At 39.7% G+C, this 26,965-nt stretch overlaps 1 protein-coding gene and 1 pseudogene across 1 annotated transcript; one reads left to right on the plus strand and one right to left on the minus strand.

Annotated features, from left to right (window-relative positions):
* Nucleotides 1-3,221: 3,221 nt before the first annotated feature.
* Nucleotides 3,222-9,800, minus strand: LOC104416133 (annotated as a pseudogene).
* Nucleotides 9,801-19,846: 10,046 nt separating this feature from the next.
* Nucleotides 19,847-22,422, plus strand: LOC104456165 (polygalacturonase). Its single transcript, XM_010070905.3, has 4 exons — nucleotides 19,847-20,386; nucleotides 21,138-21,427; nucleotides 21,551-21,779; nucleotides 21,906-22,422. Exons 1-4 carry the CDS (start codon nucleotides 19,919-19,921, stop codon nucleotides 22,122-22,124), a joined length of 1,206 nt encoding a protein of 401 aa, XP_010069207.1. The 5' UTR covers nucleotides 19,847-19,918; the 3' UTR covers nucleotides 22,125-22,422.
* Nucleotides 22,423-26,965: the final 4,543 nt, after the last annotated feature.

Consider the following 26,965-nt stretch of genomic DNA (forward strand, 5'->3'; position numbering starts at 1 on the left):
AACTTCTAAAGTGATGGCAAATAGGTTGAAGCCTGGCTTCGTAGACTTATAGAAATGGAGCAAAGTGCTTTCATAGGTGGAAGACAAATACAAGACAATATTTTAATTGTCCAAGAAGTGCTGCATCAATTGAGAATCAGGAAAAGGAAAAGGAAGTTTTTAGGCCGTGCTTAAACTTGACATGCAAAAAGCATATGACCGAGTGGGATGAGACTTCTTGTGCGAGTGCATGAGCAAAATGGGCTTCAGCGATCACCGAATTTCGTTGGTGAAAATATGTATATCAACCGTTACCTTCAGCATCAAAGTGAACAAGGAACCTCTTCAAGCATTCAAGCAGACTATGGGTTTAAGGTAAGGGGACCCTCTCTCTCCCTACTTATTTATTGTTATGACTAATGTGTTGTCTTTGCTTAAACAAAAAGCACTTAGAAATGGCAGTGCAAAAGGGATTAAACTGAATAGAAGCTGTCCAACACTTACTTACTTTTTGCGGATGATGTGATCTTCTTCCTCGATGGCATAGTGAAGGAATGTCAAAATATGGAAAACCTATTGAATCAATATTGTTATGCATCCAGTCAAGCCATAACCTAAACAAGTGGGGTATTTAGTTTAGCAGTTGCTGCCCATAACGATTAAGAAGGAATATGGCAGAAGAACTAAGAGTCCCGATCATCGAAAAAATAGGAAAATATCTAGGCATTCCTTCGGATTGGGGGCAATTGAAGAAAGAGATGTTCTCGTGAATTCTAGCAAGAGTGAATATGAAACTTGAGGGGTGAAAGAGAACATAATGTCAAAAAGAAGGAAGGAAATACTTAATAAAATGGTTGTACAGGCATTGCCGCAATATGCTATGTCAATTTTTAAGATTCTAGTTTCGATATGTAGATTAATCGAAAAAAAGATAGCCACATTTTGGTGGAAAAAGAGTAGTGCAAAGAAAGGCGTCCATTGGAGAAAGTGGGAGGAGCTGAAAAGAAAAGAAAAGAAAAGACTGTGGGGGTTTGGGATTTAAGGACCTTGTTGCCTTTAATAAGGCTATGCTCAAAAAATAGGCGTGAAGACTCATACAAGACCCTTCAACCTTGTGGAGTAGATTGTTGAAAAGACTATACTTCCTTACAGGAGATTTCATGAAGGCAAACACGTGATCAAGACCGTCTTGGGGATGTCAAAGTCTATTACAAGGAAGAGAGGTGATGGAGCAACAAACAAGATGGGCAGTAGGAGACAGATCGCAAATCAGAGCAAGAGAAGACAAATGGTTAGCGAGAGGTTGCATAGGAGGACCTAAAAACCAAGGAGAACCCAAATATGTGGCTAAGTTAATCGACCAGGAGTCCAAACAGTGGGATGAGCATAAGCTAGTGACTTGGTTTGACGATGACTTAGTCAAAGAGATACTTGCGACGCCGCTTAGTCACACAAGAAACAAAGACAAAATCATATGGACCAACAATAGATCCGGTATCTACTCAGTCGAAAGTGGATACAATAAAATCCAAACAACACACAACTAGACATCAGCATGTGCATCCTCATCATACCAGCAACCCAAAAAGCTATGGAACTTGATCTGGGACCCCCACACCCAACCAAAGGTCAAGTTCTTTATATGTAGCCTTTGTGCTAATGCGTTACCCACTAAGTAGAACCTATATAGGAGAAAGATGATACCTAATCCAAACTACCTCATGTGCCACCGTATGCCAGAGACAGCCGAACATCTATTTCTTTTATGTGAATGGACGCACCAAATTTGGGCAAACCAGAAGCTAAAGCTGAACCCTTCTCCCAGCAATATCTCCAGAATAGACAAATGGTTGTTTGAAGTCCTTACCTTAAAAAGAAACCCTCGGCCGAAGGAGCTAGTAGGGGGCACTCTTTGGCAGATCTGGAAGATCAGAAATGCAATGATCTTCAAAGGCGAGCTTCCGTGACCACAAGAAACGGTGTAGGAAGTAGAAGCAAATCTTGAAAGCTTTAACTAGTGGAACCCAAAAAGACCAAAAGGCAGCAAAAAGTCTACATACGTACTTGGAAAGTGGCTACCGTCGGTAGAGGGCCACTTGAAGATCAACGTCGATGCTTCATGGATTGAAAACCAGAGAGAGGGATCAATTGCCGGGCTATGCAGAGACAAGAACGGGGTCCTCAAGGATGGTTTTGCAGCAACAATTGAAGCCGACTCACCTCTGAAAACAGAAACTTTGGCTGTCCTTGTAGCTCTATGGAAAGTGGCGAAGGATAGAGAAGAAAGGAGCCTCACGCTTGAACTGAACTCAAAGATGGAAGTACAATCTGACTGCAAATCTGTGGTGGACAACTTGATGGGCTTTGCCCCGAGCCCATGGACAATGGAACCAATTATAGAGGATTGCAAAGTGTTGTTGGTCCAACTTAAAGGCGTCTCTGTATCTTACGTGCATAGAGAAGCAAACAAGCCTGCCAACTGGATAGCAAGAGCCCACCAGGACAACCGTCTTCCTCGCAATTGGATTTTATATCCACCTCATCCACTTTGGATCTTATTATGTAATGATTCGGAACCTAATTGCAGTTCCGCAACTTATTAGTAATGATCACTATCTTTCGACAAAAAAAAAAAATAGTTATAGCATCTTTAAAATGAGCAAATCTCCCACATGATGAATATTAATATGATTAGTGACCCTTGTGGGAAATGGATTATATTAGAACCGGTTAGATCAGGTAGGACAAGAACGAAGAATGGATTTTAAGTTGAAGTTGGTTATATCATGATTAATTTGACTTGTTTGGATTGGACATCAAGAGGAGCAATTTATCTTTTTATCTATTGTACATCAGTTAATCATGAGTAAGAATCAAAACAAAGATAGACATAATTGAACACGAGTAAACACATAACTTGATACAGGTTATCTTCTATTCTAACGGGTTTTTGTTTTTTATATGAACGGAATTCATATCGATGTAAATTATCTTATGATGATTAAAAGTATTTAAGAAGGATAAATTGGAGTACAAGGGGGTGAAGCATTTATGTTCTACTGCAGTTTATTTATGTAACAAAAAGGAAAGGTGGGGGAATAAAAAAGTGGGGTTTATTGCGACACTCATAAGATGGGGGCAGCATAGACAAGTGCATCCACGTTGGTGTGCACCCCCACTTTTTAACTCTTGATTAGAAACAACATTAATTGACTGGAAGCCCTTAAGCTAGGCAAAACTTATCACAAGCAACTCTGAGACACGAGCAGTCCGCTACTAGTACTCCTTATGTTCTTGCAAGAAGAAGAGGCCGCCTTGTTCATGCAGGTGAGATTAATGTCTTAAAGTTTGATCCCCCCACATGGAGTGCTGGTGCTGCAATCGAACGTCACTACATTTTGGTTCGACGACGTCCCCTGTATGTTCCTATACGTCACTTGACTAATCTTCACCCCGGAACTCTGCGATTGATGGGCAAATTAGTGCACTAAATTTGGTTTGTTATAGTAAGACTAAGGTTAATGAATTGTGGATTCTACCTAGGGAGGACAGCCTTGGTTGTTGGGGCAATAGTTTTGGTCGATGATGATTGGGCTCTTCACATTCTTTATGAGTACGTTTTGGAAGAGAACGTTCCTGTTGTTACTGATCAAAACAGTAAACAAGAAAATAGCAAACCAGAAGCTATATTTTTCAGATGAGGAAAAGAAGCGCAGAGAAACAGAACACAAACTTGCATACGTCTGTTTTAAAGGAAACTGTCGAGTACAGAACAACTTAAACAAAGCAAAAACTGCTCATGTACGTGCAACACATAACTGCACACAAACGTGCTATTAACTTCCTAGAAAATAGCAAAAACATTAAATAAATAACTAAATTGAACTTGGCTGTTTTTTTAATAAAAAACAGAGTAAAACAGAGCAGAAAACAGAACAGAAAACAGCAGAAAACAGAGTAAAACAAAAAACAGAAAACAGCAACTGAGACATTATAATCCAACAAACTCCTCCTTGGATTAGTTGTTGCTACATACTCCAATTTTCTTTCTTAATACTTCAAATCTTCCAGCTTGAAGTGGTTTTGTGAACATATTTGCAAGCTGATCTTCAGATCTACAATAGACCAATTTAACTTCGCCACTTTGTTGCACCTCACGCAGAAAGAAAAATTTGACTTTAAAATGCTTGGTTTTGTCATGAAAAACTGGATTCTGAGATATTGCTAACGCAGCCTGATTATCCACATTAACTTCAATGCAATCACTGGAATTCAACCACAAATCTTTCATTATCTTCTTCAGCCACAAAGCTTGATTTGCAGCTGCAGTAGCGCTATAAACTCAGCCTCTGCGCTGTGGACTCGAGCTACAATCTCTTGCTTTTTGGAACACCAGGAGAAACAAGCAGAACCAAAAATGAAACAATATCCAGACGTACTCTTCATGTTATCTACTGAACCAGCCCAGTCACTATCAGAAAAACCTTGCAAATTAAACTTCTGACCTTTCTTAAACTTCACACCAAAGAACAATGTTCATTTGAGATATCTTAATATCCTTTTTGCTACAATCAAATGTAACTGACTAGGACTACTCATAAACCTGGATAAAACACTCACAGCAAATAGAATATCTGGTGCAGTTGCTGTAAGATACATGAGACACCCAATCGACTTCTATACATAGAAGCATCTCGCATCTGTTCCATCATTCTTCGCAGCTTCTCTTTAGCAACCATAGGAGTGCTTACACTTCGACAATCTTCCATCTAAAACTTCTTTAGAATTTCCTTCATGTATTTTTTCTGACAAATGAAGATCTCATATGAAGCTTGTTTGACTTCCAAACCCAAAAAATAAGCCATCTTTCCCAAGTCTGACATCTCAAAAACTGCAAATAAATCTTGCTTCACCTTCTCTATCAATTCCATATCATTCCCTGTCACTAATAGATCATCTACATAAAGTGACAGAATTACAACACTATGATTCACCTTCTTGACATAAAGAGTGAACTCACTTAAGCTTTTCACAAAGCCAAAATTTTGCAAATATCGATCTATCTTCCCATACCAAGCTCTTGGAGCCTGCTTCAATCAATAGAGAGCTTTCTTCAACCTGTATACACTCTCTTCTTGCCCTTTGATACTAAAGCCTTCAGGTTGTTCAACAAAAATTTCCTCATCAAGCTCTCCATTCAGAAATGCAGACTTGACATCTAACTGAAATATAGGCCACCCCTTCTCAAGTTGCAATAGCTAACAAAGTAGCCTTATTGTATCAAGTCGTGCAACAGGAGCAAATGTTTCAGAATAGTCTACTCCCCATATTTGTGCATAGCCTTTTACCACCAGTCTAGCTTTGTGTTTATTAACAGAACCATCGGGATTAAGTTTTGTTCTAAACACCCACTTAACCCCAATTACATTCTTATCAGATGGTCTGTCAACAAGCTCCCATGTGTGGTTTTTCTAGATCATTGCAATCTCCTCCTACATTGCTGCAATCCACCTTTGATCCTCCTTAGCTTCCACAAAGTTAGATGGTTCGAGCATTGCCACATTGCTTCTTTCACAGATTTCAGCAAGTGACCTTGTGCCTCTCACCGGTAAATCATCCACACTGTCTTCCAATCCATCTATAACTTCATCAACCTCTACATCTGTTGCAGGTTGTTTTTTGAACTGTTGTTGTTCTGCACTCTTTCCTTCCATCCAATTCCACTCATCTTCCTCTAGAAAAACAACATCTCTGCTTACAGTCACCTTCCCTGTCATAGGGTGAAAAATTCTGTAAGCCTTTGATTGGAGACTGTACCCAATGAAGATTCCAAGCTCTACCTTCTTATCCAGCTTGTCCCTCTTGACCTCAGGAACATGAGTGTAACACAAACACCTAAAAACCTTCAAATTTTTCACATAAGGTTTAACACCATACCAGACTTCAAAAGGTGTTGACCTCTCTAAGGCCTTTGTGGGCAATCTGTTCAACAGGAACATTGCGGTATTATTAGCTTCACCCCGTAACTTCTTAGGCAACATCTTCTCCTGCATCATACATCTTGCCATCTCCATAATACTTCTATTTTTCCTCTCACCGACCCCATTCTGTTGAGGTGAATAGGGAGCAAATGAACTGCTGCACAATTCCGCTTGCTCACAATTCAACTTAAACTTGTGAGCAAGTATACTCATAACCATTATCAGACTTGAGCATTTTAATTTTCTTCCCACTCTGATTCTCAATTAAGGCTTTAAACTTCACAAACACATTAGCAACTTCAGACTTGGCTCGCAGAAAATAAATCCAACTCATCCTAGTCATATCATCAGTAAAGGTAATGAAATACTTGCTACCATTGAGAGAAGACTCAGACATAGGTCCACATAAATCTGTGTGGACTAATTGCAGCTTCTCACATGCTCTCCAGCCTCCTCCTTTGAAAGGAAATCTGGCTTGCTTGCCAAGAAGACAAGTTTTGCACTGTGGAAATTCCTCCTCCAAACTTGGCAAGTCATCTGCCAAGCTATTTCTTTGCATAAACGACATGCTCTTCCTGTGAACATGCCCAAGTCTTTTATGCCATATCTCTGCATTTTCTTCTTTGCACTTTAAAGCCATTTGTTGCATCTCTTGTGGCTTGAACATGAAACTCTTATCCTCCATTGGAATTCTTAGCACTTCTTTGCTATCTACATTATTAATAAGACATTCCTTCCCTTCGAACTTCACTTTATAGCCATTCTCAACTAATTGACCAACACTTAACAGATTATGGTCAATATTTGGCACAAAGAGAACATCACTGATTAGCTTCACCTCCTGACTTCCTTCAATAGCCACTGTACCCTTCCCTTGCACTTCGATATACCTGTCCATTGCCAATTCGACTGGACTCCGACCGACTGTCTAGAATCCTAAACAGCTTCGAATTGCCAGTCATATGATTGGTACAGCCACTATCCACCAGCCATGCATCATTCCCAACAGAAGATTCAGAAAATGAAGCTACAAACAAGTGCTCTTTCTCGTCATTCATTCTTTGCTACCCGGGCTTTTCCTACTTGATGGTAATTTTTTTCTTTGCAGATGGCTTCCATGTGACCCAACTTGTGACATCTTCGCATCTAGCATCGGGCTTTCTCCAACATCTAAAAAGCGATGATTAGTTCCACCACGTATTGACAAGGCTTTTTGTTCATCTTCCATTTGCTAGACCCACCAGAATTTCCTTCTTTTGCTACAAACTTGGAGTCACCGGCATTTCTCTAGACTGAATCCATTTCTTCCCTTTGCCTCCATCATTTGACTTCACTCTAGCTTGCAGCGCACCCTCTACAAACTCTTCTCTTCTCATCAGTCTTATGTGCTCTTGCGCCTGCAGAGCATTTAACAATTATGCAAGCTTTATATCAGGTAAGTCTCTTGTATTTTCCAGAGACGCTATGGTGGCTTCGAACTTCTCGGAAGAGACACAGAATCTTCGAACAAGCCTTTCATCCTTCAAGTCAGTCCCTAAAACTCTGATTTTTCAGCTATCCCAACCAACCTATCGAGTACTCCTTCACTAACTCGAATCCTTCATCTGCTATCTCTCAAACTCCCTCAAGAGATTCAGCACCTTTATGCCTCTTATCTTCTCATCTCCCTCGTATTCATCCTTCAAGAAATCCCATATTGCCTTTGCATAATCACATCTCATGATCCTTGTGAAGATAGTGGGTGAAACAGCAGCGTACATGCATGACTTTGCCTTGGCCTTCCTTGTGATTCTCTCTTTATGGTACTTTATCTGATTCAAGGTTGGATTGTTTGGAAGTGGAGCAACCTCATAATCATCCTCCACAGCCTCCCATAAATCATGACCCTCCAAGAATGCCGTCATCTTAACAGCCCATGCTTGATAATTCTCTCAAGTAAATACTGGAGAAGCCATCGCAAAGAAACCACTCGACCCTGTCTCCATCACCCTTTAACTTCTTTACACTTCGATACTTGCTTCACTTCACAGTCCCTCAAGATCATACATGCTCTGATACCACTGTTGTTACTGATCAAAACAGTAAACAAGAAAATAGAAAACCAGAAGCTATATTTTTTAGATGAGGAAAAGAAGCGCAGAGAAACAGAACACAAACTTGCATACGTCTGTTCTAAAGGAAACTGTCGAGTACAGAACAACTTAAACAAAGCAAAAACTGCTCACGTATGTGCAACACATAACTGCACACAAATGTGCTATTAACTTCCTAGAAAATAGCAAAAACATTAAATAAATAACTAAATTGAACTTTGCTGTTTTTTTAATAAAAAACAGAGTAAAACAGAGCAGAAAACAGAACAGAAAACAGCAGAAAACAGAGTAAAACAAAAAACAGAAAACAGCAACTGAGACATTATAATCCAACAGTTCCCGACGAAGGAAGTGCTGGGCCTGGCGCATGACTTTATTCGGACCCCGTTGTCGGATCCAGTGAACAACGCATTCGTCAGCGTCACGTTTCGAACTCCATCTTCAGTCGCATCCCTCCCTAGGCTCCCAATGTTGTGCCACAATAATTTAAGCTTGAAATTAGATCGAGCCATGTACGAACAGTGATATAAGTAAGGACAGGAATCGGGGCGTTTGGTAGACTCCATCGTAGATCATGTATCAAGAGACGAGGTATACATAGATGGCGCATTGATGAAGCTTTTAGTACCTAATTCCATGGCCTGGGACGCATTTGATGTTGGACATGTAAAGTTTGGTGGTGCCGGGTCCTATCGATATGCAGTCGTCTCCGCTCTGGTGCATGCTCCCAGTGATGGTGAAACCATTGGACGACTGTTCATGAATGTCGTCCGTGTTAGGACTTTGGTTCGGAGCAATCGCCTTCACGTTACACACCATCGCGTCGTTGCAGCTGTTTATCACGATATGCATCACCTTGCTATTGATCGACGTCAATCCACTCAGCACGATGTCATTGCCCAGTTTAATATTATCGACAAAATCAGTTTTCACACAATCTCATTAAAAAACATCCCCATAATACGGTCATTACCTACACTCTGGAGAGAAGAAAACATCCTTCTTTTGTCAAAGATTTTGTGGAGTAATAAAACTTTAAAACCTTTTTATGAGAGTTAGAATGCGAGTTTCATAAAACCACAAAATCGTCATATGATGTCGCTGCAATGCCGAAAGCGGCAAATATCGCATGGAATGAAGTGAAGTCAACAGAAAGACTCTCATCATCATCATTTTTATGCTAACTAAACCATCAACTTAGCATATGCTATAGCCCAACTTGGATTAAACAATACATGGATATGACATGAGGTGAAAGATTCTTAATTAATATGTGAAACCAGTTTCTTAATCTGTACACGATATACGGACAACGTACCCTAGCGCCAGGAGGGCAACTCTGGCCAGAATTCTTGCAAGCGGAATAAGAAGCACCGTTGGCATCCAGTGTCCCGCATATCACGGTCAACATGTTCACCTGTATGGACAATATCCAGTACCCTGAATTCCCCAATGCACTGTAGTCCGATGGTGCCACCAATGTCCCATCTATCTTCACCGTCACCCGGCTCTTACACGGACCCCGGAACTCTACCACCTTTAGCACGTACCACCCTATTGGCACGTAAATCGTAGCGGCCCGAGCCGACCCGCATGCTGCCTTCCACGCCCTCAGGAATGCTGGCATTGCATTCGTGGCTCCGTCCGGCTTTGCCCCGTAGCTCACCACATTGCAGTCCGCTTCGGTTGGGCTAATCAAGATCAAGCATGTGAGCATGAGGAATAGGAAGATGACTTGCTTAGCCATTTTCTTTTGGTTTTTCGTTGAGAAAATAAATGTCGTCTCAAACTCGAGGCAGGCAGGGGAGAGAGAGAGAGAGAGAGGCAGTTGGGTGGTACAAGATAGGCAGTTGGTGCCATAATTTACAGTGGATTTTGGATCATCCAACTTCCTTGTTCTTGCAGTAAGAAATATAACATATGCGGGTCCAAATTATGAGTTTAATGATAGAGTAGTTTATTTAAGATTGCACGTTATTACGTACAAGTAACTAGACGGGTGATATGTCCGGCGAGCATGTGATCTGACAAGTGGTCAACGTCTTAGCCAAAATAAACAATGATTCAAAGAGACACGAATAAAATTATGAAAGTTGTGGAGGTGAGAAGCATAATGCATGCGACAATGAGCTGTTACGTTATTATTCTCAGACCGCTAATCATTCCTTAATTCAATTCGTCAACTTGAACGAACACAGCCAATAATTATTCGCGTATAGTACCTTAATTCATTCCCACAACATTATATTATCAGTATGCTGATGCCTGGGGTGAGATTCGCAAAATGCAAGATGCGTGTGGTGGGGAACTTAGAACAAAATCTTTAATATTTTTTACTTAGAGAGTTAGCCACGTGTCACATGGTGATGAGCCGGAATACAAACAATGGCGTTTCTCCGGCGTCTTTGAACGTGCTTATTTGCTTTCAATTCCATTCAACGAGAAACCCTGATGACTAAAGTAATGTATATCGCAATGGAATCAATAAGTGACTTCTCTATTGTTAAGTAAAAGCCGTTTAAACTGTGCTTTCACCAACCATTTTCTCTTGAAACTTAAGTATTAGGACATATGCCAATGATATATGTAACATTTTACTTCACTCTTACACGCACACGTAAATCAGTCCTTATAAATGTATATAAAGATATAGATGTACCCATATCAAATAGACAATAGAAGACAAAGAAAATAGTCCACGGAACAACAAGAATGACATTCAATAAGAAAGACGAGATAGGGCGTCCATATTTGAATTTGTGATTTGTAATATGATGTTATGGTAGGGAAATTGGCAGCTTTCTCCGGACCTTCGGGAAAAGTATGAGAAAAAAAAGGCTCACGATCCCTCCATCACCATGTCTTGCTTTTTCGGCCACTTATGAATTCATTTAATTGGTGAAATGGATACCCTGTTTATGAGATTGCGTGTGTAAAAGACGTGGTACCCTCGTGTGGATAGATTATGATTGCGGTCAAGAAGCTAGGTTTTGCCGCAAAGTGGGGTTAAATAAATCTACAAAAGAAGGGATCGCTTTCTACGTGGAGGCGTGGAACCATATACTGATTCGTGTTGGGGGTTGGAAATTGGAATGCACGTTGAGTGAGAAAAAATGTAGCAAGAGCTGATGTTGATTTACAAAAACATAAAGCAAACAATTCATGGAACCTGACCGTACTCTTGGAGTACATACTTTGATTCGCACCATCGCAAATGATAAGGTTGACCCTCTCTATTATTCCGCATTCATATTGGCGATGCGATTGTGACATGCATGTGAGCATAGCAGGTTGAATTGCATGTTACTAAATGAATGGTGACTTGCAAATCCATTAAAGTAGGCATTTCATTTTATAGGTCAAGCACCCACTATATGGAGTCTCCATTCAATAGATCGGCTACGAATTAGTTTGAATAGTTCTCTTTCGCTTTTCATTTCTTTTTTTTTTTCTTTTTTTTGGGGGCATTTTCCGTGCAAAGACTAAAGAGTGAAGAAAGTTGGTCAAAGTGAATGCCATTTGCTCCCTTGGACATTGTAAGGACATTGATTTATGTGTTAGCTAGGTGGACAAAATAGATCACGTGACAAACTACATGGTTCTGACCTCAACAAACTCCAATTGCGTTCTTTATTAGTGGCCAAGTTCGAAACCATAAATTTGATCGACAACAGTTTGACATCTGATAACATGAGTGGCCCTAGTGGCTCATCTAATCACCCAAAAGGTTGCACCATCCTTCTTAGTGTACAATGGGGATCGTGTGACCTTCATCGGGGCTTGCTTGTCCCTATCTAGGGTTAGGCAGCACATGTGATCAATGCTCTCTCTAGCTCTAGCTTTCTTTTCTTTTCTTTCTTATTTGGATAAAGTGACTAGATATTATTTTGACAGTTCATCAAAGTTAAGTACAACGTCGAGACCATAGAAGAATGGTAGAAGAAGTGCCAATAATGAAGTTGCTAATAGGATAGAGGGAACCGGCATTACAACTGAGATTACGTTCATCACTAGTAATTCCTCCTAACAATCTCCCAAAGGTTCCTGATGGATTTTACAAAGTCCTGGCATTGACCCTAGCTTTGCCTAAATGTCTGCACATCGATTCGCTTCACGCTAATTTCGATGCATCCTATGCTCTGAGGTACGGGTTTTTTTTTTTTTTTTTGGGTTGAAAAGGGGCATAATTTATAAATTTAACGATTAGTTGCACCGTTTGCCATTAAGTCAGTACAGATAATATCCAAAAGAGGGGGGAATAGAAGAGGGCCAGTTTGGAGGTAGGCTTCGGGACTCATGGGCTTTGGCAGCCCAGTTGGCAGCCTCATTTACTTCTCTGCTGCAATGGACCACGCGCAGATTAGGGAACCCTCGGAGCAGCGCCGCAGCCTCAGCGATCAGTGCTCCGAGGTACGGGTTAGCAGGTACCTGAAGTCGCAAATGGGGATGCACCCTACCACGCACGGTGCTACCGTTTGTCGATTGTTGAATGTAGGAACACCCGGCATGATTGAACCTATTTCAGGATTGGGCTAAAAGACAGAGTACTGGGCCTTCTGAGCAACCTAGAATAGAACAAAAGCAGTGGGCCCACTTTGTCCCTCCACGTAAGGTCTAAAGACTCGCTTTAGGCATTCAATTCAGGCACTCTCTCTCTCTCTCTCTCTCTCTCTCTCTCTAGAACATGGAGCTTGAATTTAAGTGCTTAAGGTAGGGGAAAGAAGAGATGTCACGCTACTCGATGAACGAATAGGGAGTTCTTAGTAGTTATTCTTTATACTGACTTAGGGGTGGACACGTTGAGCTAGTTGAAGGTATATTGATTAGGTAACTTAACTTTGAGCTTGCCACATTGCATGGTGAGAGTGAGAGGACGAGGACCCCATGGTATTTAATAAAGCTTAATATTGCGAATGAAGGAAACGGCCACCGTAGGATTCTTGACTCCTAGTATGTTGCTTGTCCATTTAAGAAGAAGCAATTGATCCCCTGAGATTGTGGTTTTGACCTCCACTTCCTTGAACCCTAATTTCTGTCTTTCGGCGAGGATATACCACCCCGTTACTAATGAAATTGTTAATCTTGATATATGGCGCACATCTGCACTTAATTATAATGATTCGGCCTGTTCTACGTATTCCAAAAATGAGTACTTTAAATAACCACACAAATTAATGAATATTTAGAGGTAGATCTTCCTTATGAATAATATTATTATAAGGTATAGCCATGCGACAAGGGCTTTGGGATGTGATAAACTCCCCCACTTGAGGAAATTGGCAAGGGTATTTATGCAAAAGAGGGCAGCGATTTGATTATTATTATTATTATTATTATTATTATTATTATTATTATTATTATTATTATTATTATTATTATTATTATTATTATTATTATTATTATTATTATTATTATTATTATTATTATTATTATTATTATTATTATTTATTGAAAGACGTAATCTAGTGTCTAATTGTAATAGCGAGGATGCAGATGTTGACGAATATCGAATTTAGTAGGAGAGTAGTCATGGTCCAAATATCTGCATTTGGCTATCTATAAAGTTGACAAATTATTTGCACTAGAACCAAAATAAATATAAGTAGTATAGCACGAGTCAATAGTCATTACATATTCACAAGAACAACAGTTTCATTCACATGAAAACAGTTCGTTATATTCACAAGAAAAATAGTTTTCTTTCTTGATTGGGTGGGGGAAAGTGTCACATTGTGTAACATTTACCCATAAAAACTACCGATGTGGTGATGGGAGGAGGATCCTTCGACCTGAGTTGGAGGAAAACACATCATGTTTTAAAATAGAGGATATAAAATGAGAAAGGTGTACAGCAATGTGAAGATATATTATCGGGATTTGCTCTTGAAAATAAAATATTCTCTTATAAATAACTTAAGTGCATTAATTAATTGGCTACTTTAAATAAAACTAACAAAATTGTCCAAAAAGTTTTAAACCTATCATATTTTTGCCAATTCAATTTTAATTCCTTCAATTTTGTATTAGTCCTAGACCTTTTTACTTTTTGCCAATTGAGTCCATTCGGTTAATTTTAGTTGAAAATCGTTGACGTAGAAACTGGCAATTTCATCTAGGACAACCAATGCTGACTTGGATAATTTTAAATAATATTTTTGGAATTTTTTGTTTTTTGTTTTTTATGTTTTCTAATTTTTTGTTTCCCTTTCTTCTTCCTTTGACCAAGAGTTAGGTGGGCTAGCCTTGCTTGCCATGGGCGAGGCTTGGCCGAGTGAGGGGAGCCCTTGCCCAAGCTAGGCAAGCCTGACCCTCACCTAGGGTAGACTAGCCTCGTTGGGCATCATCTTTGCTTGGGCGACAACAGGCAAGGCCACCTTAGCTTGGGCAAGGGCCGACCTCAATAAATTTGACGAGAGGAGCCCTTGCTGGGGCTTACCCTCACTTGGCCGTGCCTCGCTTATGGCAAGTGATGGCGACCCTTGCCCAAGCAAGGCCAACCGGCTACTGGCAAAAGGAAGAAGAAAGAAAAAAGAATGAAAAAATCTTCAAATATTATTATAAATTGTTCATGTCAACATTAACTATCTTACATAGTACTGCTGGCTTCCATGTCAGCTATTTCCTATTAAAATTAATCGGATGGATTAAATTCGCAAAAAATAAAAAGATTTAGGATTGAATTGGTAAAATTTTAAAACTGAATTGATAATAGTGAAATAGGTTTAAGATTCTTTAGACAATTTTCCCTAAGAATACTAGCAAAAAAAACTTACTGCCATGAGGCATCCACTAATATCTGAGTTCCTTGGGAGAAGAAATCATGCCTACAACCGTCCGTTCCCTAGCAAGAAGCACAAGAGTGCCCTTATTACTAGGTCAATTCTAAGGAGGGTAAAGTTGTATTATCCTTGACGTAAAACTTTGGGTGATATGGATAAGGTGTGTCTTAGGCTATGGGGTCAAAGCGGGGAAAGGTTTGTGTTGATGACAATTGCAAGATGAAAACCGACCCTACCTAATTAAAGACCTATTGTTTACAAAGGCATGTTCTTTTTTTTTTTTTGGTCAGAAAAGCCATGTTCATTTACACAACTGAAGATCCGTTCGATTCTTTGGCGGAGAATATGCAAATGGAACGGTCACGTGCCTATCCTACATCCTAATTGCCTAGCCGAAATCAAATGGTCAATGCTTGCATTACATTATATCCCACCACATGCCTCTCTCTCTCTCTCTCTCTCTAGCATCTCTCTCTCTCTCTCTCTCTCTCTCTCTCTAGCAACGCAATCTGCCTGAAACAAGGAACCCCTGAAACATGGCATCGTGCATTCATGGATTCAAACCTTCATAGAACCCGTGAAAGCAGAACTCTCTTCCTCCTTTTCTTCTTCGGACTCGGGTGACATTGTTAGTTGTTGTCCATAGATGCACATGCTTTTCGTAAATAAATTGGACTTTGTTACAACAATTTCAATTGCAAAAGTAAGAAGGTTCTTCGAATGCAGCAACTATTTGGTATGTACATTACGATGGTTCCCCATAACTTGTTAGGTGGTGATTGAACGAATTCAACAAACAACGCCCAAAATCATCGTGGAATCTAACTTCTCCAACAGTTTTTTTATTTATTTATCAGTAATGGACCATAATATTTATCAATTCGTCTACGATCTCTGCATGTGAGCTCCGCAAAGATGGTGGGGGGAGGATCTAAATTTTATTGCATTTGCTAATTATAAAGCTCATCACTCCCTCTGACCTTTTCTTTCAATGATTACGACACGAATCATTGCCATCCTAGGAAAGATTTCGAAGAGGAGAACGATTCCTCTTATCCGTGAACTGTTCTTGTCTAAGAGTTGTGGTAGAGTTCTTCGAATAGATTAAAGATTAGAAATATAGAGAATGAGGAAATATTGAGAGAGACAGGCTTATCACACGGGGTAGCAGCAATCATCCGTGGCTCTCATGTGTGTTCTTGCACATGGCTCGACCCAAATTATGTCTGTTTCATTCAAGTGCGTGAAGATAAAGAATCAACCGCCGAGGATGCCACGATCTTGCCACCACCTTACATCTTGACCATTTTGATATGAAGATTATAAAAACATCTCCAAATCTCTTTTCAACACCAACAAGTTAATCAAGTGCATGAACTTGTTCATTGGTAGGTCTTTGTTGATTGCATTCGAAAGAAAAGTTATTCCTTTAGCAAAGATACTTCCATTGCGGCTATCATACCACCATTAAATTTATTATTTTGATAGTGGTGGCTTGACTCATAAGCAGGCTCATTTATACCCGTCGCCAGCAGCAAGCATCTTCCATTTTACTTGTTGAATTTTACGGTTTCACTTATTGCACACAAGTAGAAATAATCTACAAATTATCCGTAAATATCAAATCGCAGTTCTGGCAGGAGCCAAATATTGTTTAGGTACATGACAACCTTCCTCTCATAATCAAATCGACTGCCTTCTCAAACCGTGAATATTCCGTGAATTTGCTGGGGTTGGGGTTGGTGGGGGGTCTACACAACTGTTTCAGTTAAAATGAATCAATTCGTTCAACTGACCAAATCAAAGCAAACGAATATAAGTATAGCTAAATGATGCTAGCTTGCTTTATGGCCACATTATTGGCTGAGATGAGATGGCTTGAAAGAGAAGTCGACATGCTAATTTGGCCATGTGGAAGCATGAGAAAGTGAGAAAGAAAATCACTCTTCGTTCACGACCAAAACAAGAAGCAAAGGTTGCGCAGTCCCCACGATAATAATCTTCGGAGTTGACAAACAGCGGTTGCTCCACATGCATCGCCGTCTTTGACGACAAATAAGCAGCTCATAACATGACCACTCCAATATACATCAATCGTTGCGCAGATCCATATGGATACCTCGGTAGGGCTTTTCAACTTGCTAAACTCCTTATCTCATGGCGATGATGACAATAAAATCAGATTTGAAGCTCATGCGATTTGACAGATAAGAAGTGCTCGACATGTCAAAATTCAACTTAAGAGTAAGGACGTCAACTGTTCACATTTGCCCGGCATCAAATGCTCTTCGGCATCAATCCTTGTCATTTGACAAAGCTTAGTCAAGAGTTTTACTGCTTTTTCATGGTAGCGGTTGGGCTTCGGTGGTTAACTTTTTTTTGGGTACTTGACTTATTGTGCAGGCGCTTCGATCCCGCTTATTCCAGGGTCATCATGCGTTTGGGCAGATTGATACATGTCGCGTGGCGTAAAGCGCGGCGCAAATAGACGTTGTATAGAAAAAAAAGGATACAAATGACAATATGGAATTGACATTTGATGAGACGGGCTACGGTCTCGTTACCCATAAAACGAAAATATGGAAGAGAAATTACCAAAGATTTTATTAACACTGAGGATAGTGGGGGCCGCGAAATTATTTTTGGGGGGCGGCTAAGCCTAGCGGTATTTCCTCCGTTTTATCCTCCACCTGTCACGTCACTCCCCACGCTCCTCCAAGCCCTTCTCATTTTGCCCCGTACATACATATAAATATAAATTTATTAGGGTTTCAAGTCTATTTCATTATGAATACTATATTAATTTTCGGTTTTATTTCAGTTTGTCGTTGCAGGCCGGAAAGTCAGCGTAACAACTGACACCCGTTACCCTTTCCCTTGTCAAATCATGGGAGGACCAAAGAGACCGGGGCCATACGGACAAGGAAACAACGATTTATTATTATTTTTTTGTTTCTCTCTCCCCTCATATCGATTACCCGTAGGCACGCAATGCTTAGAGACGTGTATTTGATTCCAAGCCATTTGTCTTTATCGAGACCCGAATGCATGATCATATCTTTTGATACATGAATTTATGTCTGTATCTAATCTAATTTGAACGACAATGAGTACATGAATATTTTGCTTTAGGGAAAACAAACATTTACCCTACTTACTAGATGTCGAACTATAACCGATCAATCGCAACATCTTTATGAATTCTATCGTGAGTAATTTTGCATTCATTTTTAAAAAGACATGGATTATTAGCTTGACTTTGCATACCTCATTACATACTTCTCACAAGTCTCACGTTTATTGAAGAATCCTCAATGTTTGTGTGACTGGATTTGAAAGCACTTGAGAATAAATGGCCATTGCCATAATTGGTGTAAGATGGAGATAGAGTTGTGCGGCATGAAATCAAATGCAATGATGAATGATATTTCAAGGAAAGAATGACGAACGGAATGACACGGGGAGGAGGGAAAGATGGGCATGACAGCCGAAACTAAGAGCAGCCGGGAAAACGGCGGGATGTTTGGGTTTGCTGAGGCAATGAGTTAAGGGTCTTCAATCAATCTCTTTATTTCATTTCCCATTGGAAACATATTCGATTGTTGTTTTTGTCCACCACTAGAACGATACAAAACATTGACGTCCTCTTCCTTCAAAAGCAACCAACCATGGCCCATGCGCCCTTTCGTATTCATTCTACTATAAAGAATGTCATAAAATAAAATCGTATAACAACATTTGCATTCCAAAGTCGTTCGACGTCAGGCATCACACCCATCCAAAATTCCAAATTGGGAGCCTTACCGTGGGATAATGTTACATTCATTTCGTCACTCCTCAATCAACTCAAAAAAAGAAAAAAAGAAAAAAAAGAAGAAGCGTCCAATGAGGAGTCCATTGCAATTTTTTTCCTTGGGTAGAAGATGGGTAGGTCAATTTCTCCTAATGCAGGCCAAAAGTAACCATTCTTCTTCCGTGATCAAGCCTTAATTTTTGGAATACGGTTAAGTAAATGGATTGGCCTTTTTATTCTTATTTCAACCCTAAAAGTAGTGAATTTCATTGGATGGAAAAGCAAGTAGCATGACATATATCACATGAGAGAGAGAGAGAGAGAGAGAGAGAGAGAGAGAGAGAGTAAGAGAGGAGGGTATACTTGGAGTCATCTTGGTGGAACTGTCAATCTCTCGTTATAGTCTCCTCACCAAAGTACCATATTCTTCCGAGAAAATGAATGCTCTGACTCATTCATTGCATCTGTCCAATATATCGATTTACAAAGATAGTCCAGTGAGAACATTTTGGACACAAAAGTGTGTAAATAATATTTTATAATAAGTCTTAGAGATCTTTTGCCAACCCTACGATATTTGGTTTTGATAAATGTTTCATATAGACACGCCAAAAGATTAGAATGCTCGTGCAATTAATCTTTGTCACAATTTGTGTATAATATGAAAGGTCATATATAAACCTTTAAGTTGGATCATTTTAACACAATTAATTTCTTTCAAAGTCATCTTTCTTTGTCTCATCTATTTTTTTGTGTCATAAAAAAAGAGATGCAAAATATAGTAAGTATATAAGATTGATATGTACATAAGCAATGGATGATTGGTAAAGCATGGTTTAGAGAGAGAGAGAGAAGAAGAAAAAAAGGATTTGGAAAAAGAAAACAAATTTGGTGGATCAAGAGAAGGCTGGTGACTTTGGGGGGATGAGAATATACCCCAGCCCATCTCCATTGAGTTCAGCCGGGTGGATTCCTTCAGAAAGGCAGGAACATTACAAACAGAAAGTCCTCTAGGAAAGGGGCATTTCGGCCGACCTGCTAAAATCATCCAATGCCTCCCCAATCACGTGTTGTTGTTTTTTCTTTTTTTCTTTTTTGTCCTTCCTTTTGTTTTTGTTTCTGTTTGCCCTTCTACTTTTTCATATTTTAATTTTGGACAAGACTCAATTTCCCCTATAAATACCCCCACTCCATAGCCCTTTCACCTCACCGCCACCGCAACGCACCACAACAGCAAGAACACTCACCCTTCAACCTCTCTCTCTCTCTCTCTCACGCAAAAAGCCCAAGAAGATGGCCGAACTCATCTTCAACACTTGTTTAAGTTTTCTGGCACTTGCCCTCAGCATCTTCATGTTGTTGTCCGAATTGCCATCACCGGCAAACGCAGCTTCAGTTCAGTACAACGTAGTCTCTCTCGGCGCAAAAGCCGACGGCAAGACTGACTCCAGCAAGGCCTTCCTGAGCGCATGGGCATCAGCCTGCAAGTCAACAAGCGCCGCCACTGTCTACGTGCCCCAGGGCCAGTTCTTCGTGCAGTCCGCCTCTTTCAATGGGCCATGCAAGAACTCGGCCATCACGGTGCGCATCGACGGCACGCTTGTTGCGCCTTCTGACTACAACGTGAACGGGAAGGTGGGGAACTGGATCCTATTCAGGGACGTGACGGGGTTGTCCGTGCTTGGGGGAACCCTCGACGGGCAAGGCACGGGCCTCTGGGCTTGCAAGAGCTCCGGCAAGAGCTGCCCTGGTGGCGCTACGGTATGTATACATACGCTCATATATACTAACTGCAAAACGACGAACGCGCACAGAATTCTTCTTCATCTAGATCGAACATTGAATAAAACCCTTTTCAACTTCATCATTTAATGTAATACTTGTTATATACTTATGGGAAAGGGGGGATCAATGGGGATTGGCAAGAGTACGAAGTAGAGTGAACTTGTGGTGATTTCTCCTTCCTTGTGAAACCTCGGACTTGCTACCTATTAAATACTGTAGCACAATGAGTTTGGTGTTTCTTCTTCTTTTCTTTCTTGCTTTTTTCCCTGTTTTTTTTGGTCGGTCTGCTTTTTTCCCTTAAGGCCAATGTTTTTAGCTCCCATGCATAGGCGAGTTTAAATATGCTCTCCTACGTTACCAAAAATAAACAAAAAGAGAGCGTTAAAGAAACAGAAGACAGAAAAGAAATTCCAAGAAAGATACGTGAAAGTGGGTTTCCATTTCACCATGAGAAGCAATTAAGCCCTTTGGGGCGTTCAAGTTTCACATCGATTGCTTATGTTACTGTCAACGATCCGTATTCTTGTTTAAAAAACTCAAGGGCCACATGCCACCCTCCGTTCCGAAGCCCGAGCCATGTGATATCCAATGCCCCGGATCACGGAGAATCATCATAATAATTAATGAGGGGATTTTTGTATAATAATTGAATATTAAGAGTATTAAGTGTTTTTTTGTACCATGGTGGTTGATTAGTGTTTGGTCATTTTGGTGTGTGTGGGCGAAGAACTTGGAAATCAGCAACTCCCAAAACATATTAGTGAGCGGACTCAGCTCCCTCAACAGCCAGATGTTCCACATCGTCATCAACGCCTGCCAGAACGTGAAGATGCAAGGCGTGAAGGTGTCGGCCTCCGGGACCAGCCCCAACACCGACGGCATTCACGTCGGCGCCTCCACCGGCGTCACCATCCTCAATTCCAAGATTGGGACGGGCGATGACTGTGTCTCCATTGGCCCTGGCAGCAACAATCTCTGGATCGAAAATATTGCATGCGGACCCGGACATGGCATCAGGTATTTAGTTGGTTTTTTTACCATCGTTACCCTACTATTATTTTATATCATATGTCCGGCCAAATTTAGTATTGTTTCATTAGTTGACTTGGAGATTTATTTTTCTATGTGGTTGGTTTTCAGCATTGGGAGTCTGGGCAAGGAGCAACAAGAAGACGGTGTACAAAACGTGACGATTAATACGGCCACATTCACCGGCACGCAAAATGGAGTGAGGATCAAGTCGTGGGCCAGGCCGAGCAACAGTTACGCGAGGAACATCCTCTTCCAGCACGCCATCATGAACAATGTCCAAAATCCGATCATCATCGATCAGAATTACTGCCCCGACAACTCCGGTTGCCCGAATCAGGTAAAAGCTCCGTCCTTAAAAAATTCCACGAGTCTAGTGAAATTGAATAGCAGTTCATAATAAAAACACGAAGGTGAACACTCAGATATTCTCTTATTGGTCGAATTCTCATTTCTCCATTAATAGGCTTCGGGTGTTAGAGTGAGCGACGTGACGTACCAAGACATCCACGGGACATCGGCAACTGAGGTGGCCGTGAAGTTTGACTGCAGCTCAACGCACCCGTGCACCGGAATAAAAATGCAAGACGTGAAGCTGACCTACCGGAACCAAGTGGCCACAGCATCCTGTGCCCATGCTGGGGGCACAGCTTCTGGCACGGAACAGCCCTCCAGTTGCTTGTAATCGTCCCCATATTACAAAACCTAAAATAAAGGGGAAAAAAAAAGATTCCATCCCTGATCTTAATTAGGGTTGGTGAAGTAAGTCCTAATATTTGAGTTAGGAACAGAAGAAATTATGTAGTAGGAAACAGTTTGTTCAGTGTGTAACACAAAATAGGTGCTTGAGCCTGTGGCGTGTCCTAGCTCAAATTGTTATGGGCTGGACTAGTGGAGCCTGGCCTTGCATCTTATTTTCAATGAAGTTTTCTTTAGGTCACAGAAGTTGAAATGAATGCGGCTTGCCAGATTTCGATTCTTAACCATTTTCCATCAATCATAATAGCTGGATCAACTGATTTTCATTGTAAGAATATTTCCTTTTACAATGAAATAGCGACATTTACTTATTACTCTTTTGAAATATAACGAATGTATGCAATAACAAACCCTCAAAACCTCTCAAGATATATAAATGGTGACATATAAATTAATATTTAAGATGAGAATAAATTATGGCTTGCAGTTTAAATATGAAATGTTAAAACTTTGGCGGGAAAGTTGACTGACAATTTTTTGCTTTCAAAAGCTCAAAACGAACGGGTAGCACCTCAAACAATTATTTACTAGGTTTCAGAGGACAGTGACACTTTGCCCACTCTTCACATGCAAAGATTGCTTATGCTACAAGATTAGTGCCATGAGGAGAGATTGTGTGGTTGTCATAAGACATTCTAAGACAAGACGACATAGTTCATAACTTGAAAATTAGCTGCTCTCAATGGGCATGCTACTGGATAGTTTATCTACTAATTAACAGGAAAAACAATTACTAAATAGTTTATTTTGAACGCTTGAACTTTATTTATTTATTTCTTTTTTTGTTATTTGTACATGTTCTCTTTCTATTTGTGTATTGGTATAAGCAAAGTGTCTTTGGTGCGAGACTATGATATTTAGTATTTTGATATTTTATCCTTTACAGAAAGGACCCTATATTTTTCGCTCTACTTCCATTTGATTTGATTTGATTCTTTCAACATCTTTAGCTCCACAGATGATGAAAGTGCTTAAACTTTTTATCTTCAATTATAGGATACCCCATGTTTAGGAAATGTCGCAAATAGTTGTCTAACTTATCTACCCTTGAACCTTTATAGTAAATACGTTTTGAATTCTTTGCATACACAAGGAAATTTCATTTGTCAAAGAAGCATCTTAAACTCAAATAATTTGAGCCTTGAGTTGATGGACAAATAAATTCTAGAAACTTTGTACTACTTTTATATAGTGAGAAAATAATGACAAGTGTTTATGATGGTTCAACCTCATTTAGAGTTGTATGATATGCATTTATAGGAGTGATTAATTACAATAATGTTACAAATAGGAACATAATTTTAGAAATACCCCATGATACATATAAATTACACACTAATACTCCCCCCCAATTTGAAGTTGGTGTAATAATTGAGAGTTTAATCTCAATAGCATGTGACATGGACTTGATAGTCCCTTAGTGAAGATGTCTGCCAACTAATCTGTTGTAGGCATATAGTGAACACATAGATCGCCGAAAGCAACCTGTTCTTGAATAAAGTGGTAATCCAACTCAATATGTTTGGTGTGAGCATAAAACATGAGGTTGACAGTAAAATAGGTAGCAAAGATGTTGTCACAATAAATGGCGAGGGGATTAAAAAGAGGGGATTTTTAGCTCACAAAGTAAATGATGAATCCAAAGAATCTTAACAACATAGTGAGTGATAGCATGATACTCAGCCTCTGTACTAGAACAAGCCATAGTGGGTTACTTCTTGGCACTCCATGAAACAAGATCGATCCCTAGAGAAACACAAAAACTAGATGCCGATCATCGAGTATCAGAGCATCCAACCTAGTCTGCATCTATATAAGCAGTCAATGAAGTGGGATAGCATCTCTCAATGAGCAATCCATGGGTGGATGTGCTAGCTAAATACTGGAATATATGTTTGACGGCCTAGAGATGAGGCAATCTTGGTTGATGCATGAATTGACTAAGTTCATAGCAAAACTAATATCTAGACTGGTCATGGACACATATAGTAGAGCACCAGCCATCTGTGGATACAATGTTTGAGAGGCGAAAACCTCACCATCATTAGTGGACAATAGAGTCTTCAAGGCTAGAGTAGTAAATATAGGCTTGACCTTAACAAGTCCAAATTTGTGCAAAGGGCCATTAACATACTTGGCTTGAGATACAAGCGTACCGTCAGAGCAGTAATAAGCCTTAACCCAAGAAAATAGTGAAGTGGCTCAAGATCCTCAATAGAAAATTACAATAAGAGTTGAGTAATCAAAAACCGTAATAATTAAGGAGTATTGCCGGTGATAAGGATATCATCAAAAAGTAGGTAATTGACAAATGTGGTATGGTGTCTAATCCTAATGTTGCTGATAGTGATAAATCTAGAATTGAGTTGGAGAGGAGTCATAGTCTAATTATTTGTATTTTACAACTAAAAAGTCAACAAGTTATTTGCACTAGAAAAAAAATAACCTTATGGAGTACAAGATATATATATATATATATATATATATATATATATATATAATAACCTTATATATATATATGCATCATTATAGTCATAAGAACAATAGTTAGTTATATTCCCAAGAACAATAGTTTTCCTTCTTGATGCGAAAGAGAATCAAAATCCAAAAAAGTTGCAGCAATCCAAAAAGAAAAACCTCATGATTCTACCTTCAAAATTTGTTAAAGTTATTTCGAGGGCTGATGGTTGATTTATAAGTGGGGGAGAAAGTTTTATCTTCTTAGATTGGGTAAGAGAGGCCTAAGATCATCCAACACTAGTATCAGAATTCAGGTTACCTCAATATATGAGGGGGAGACTATTGAAGTTATCCCACATTAATTGTGGAAGGGGCTAGTGATTGGTTTAGTGTGAAAAAAAACTTCATCCCTTGAGCTAGTTTTTGAAGAGAGAGAGAGAGAAGAGAGAGAGAGAGAGAGAGAGAGAGAGAGAGAGAGAGGGGTATCAATTTAATTTTAAAAAAAGATTTGTGTTAGGTGCTATTGATTGAATGGATGAGTGTCACATTGTGTAGGTATCAATTTAATTTTAAAATCTAGTGATTGGTTTAGTGTGAAAAAAAACTTCATCCCTTGAGCTAGTTTTTGAAGAGAGAGAGAGAGAGAGAGAGAGAGAGAGAGAGAGAGAGAGAGAGAGAGAGGGGTATCAATTTAATTTAAAAAAAAGATTTGTGTTAGGTGCTATTGATTGAATGGATGAGTGTCACATTGTGTAGGTATCAATTTAATTTTTAAAAAAAAAAGATTTGTGTTAGGTGTTATTGATTGAATGGATGAATGTCACATTGTGTAACATTTACCCAAGAAAACACTACCAATGAGGTGATGGGAGGAGCAAAGTTTCTTTCAACCTAAGTTGAAGAAAAATACATCCTATTTTAAAAATAGAAGACATAGAGTGATAAATATAGAAAATGATGTGAGGATAGTTTGCTCTTGAAAATAAAATATTCTTAGGAATATGACCATAATCAACCCTGTTAATGGAGTTCGGGATGCTTGGAGTGCCAAAACTTGGCACGAGAAGACATTTAAGTGTCAAAAGTTAAGAAAGTAACATTTAAGTGCTAAAATTAGAGTAAAATAGTTTAGTGTAGTGCCAACGGCCAAAAAATCTAGCTAAAACCATGGTGTGGTGATTTTCTAGTGAGCCAAGTGCAAAACAATGTTGTTTCGTATGCTGACGTGGTTAGACAAGTGCCAAACTGACTTTGTTTTGCTGCTAACATGGCTAAATAATTAATATGAAAATCAATTAAGTTCAATTTAAAATCAAATTAAAATAAAAAGGGAAGATGAATAGTAGCTAGCGGCTGAGGGGTCAGCTCTTGCCGCCATCGCCGCCTCATCGATGCTGGGAAGGTGGAGGGAGGGCCGGCCGGGGTTGCCGAGCCTTGGCTAGGGGTTGGTGACCCCAGCTGATCGGCGGCGAGGGCTTGCAAGCCCTCGCCTAGATTTGGGGTGAGAGTTGCGGCCTTCCCCTAGATTTGGTGAGGGTCGTTGGCCTTCACCCAACCGAGCCAAGGGCCGTCACTGCTGGGGGGTCCCAATGGCGGCACGGAGGCGGCGGTGGTGAGGGCTAACCCTTTAGTCACCGGCTGTTATTTATCTTCCTTTTTTTTTTTTTAATAAAAAAAGTGGTTTTAAATTTAATTTAATTAATTTTATATTAAAATTTGAATTGTGCCAAACTGAGGTTGTTGTGGTGTTTTTTTACTGAGTTAGCCTTCCAGCGAGCCACTTAAGCGAGCAAAATTAATAAAAAAATTACCATGTAGGATTTTCGGTGGGATTCGCCAGATGTGACATTTAAAGACACAATGATACCGGGAGTGTCAAAACTTAGTACAAAAGGATATTTAAGTATCAAAACTTACGAAAGCGACACTTAAGTGCCAAAATCGGAGCAAAATAGATCGGTTAAGTGCCAACAAATGAAAATCCGGCCAAAATGTTGACGTGGCAATTTTCGACAAGCTTAGTGAAAAATGACGTCGTTTTGCACACTGATGTGGCTAAATAGTTCCAAAACGACGTCGTTTTATACTAATGTGATAAATAATTAATATAAAAATTAATTAAATTAAATTTAAAAAAATTAATTAATTTTAAAAAAGTAGGAGGGGGACCCTTGCCGCCGCCGCCTCCCTCCTCCTCCTTCCCTCCTTTTTTTTAATTAATTAATTAAAATTAATTAATTTATTTTAATTAATTTTTATATTAAAATTTGAATTATACCAAATCGACGTCGTTTTTGTGTGTATTTT

This window comes from Eucalyptus grandis, chromosome 8 (assembly GCF_016545825.1).
Source record: "Eucalyptus grandis isolate ANBG69807.140 chromosome 8, ASM1654582v1, whole genome shotgun sequence".
Lineage (NCBI taxonomy): Eukaryota > Viridiplantae > Streptophyta > Magnoliopsida > Myrtales > Myrtaceae > Eucalyptus > Eucalyptus grandis.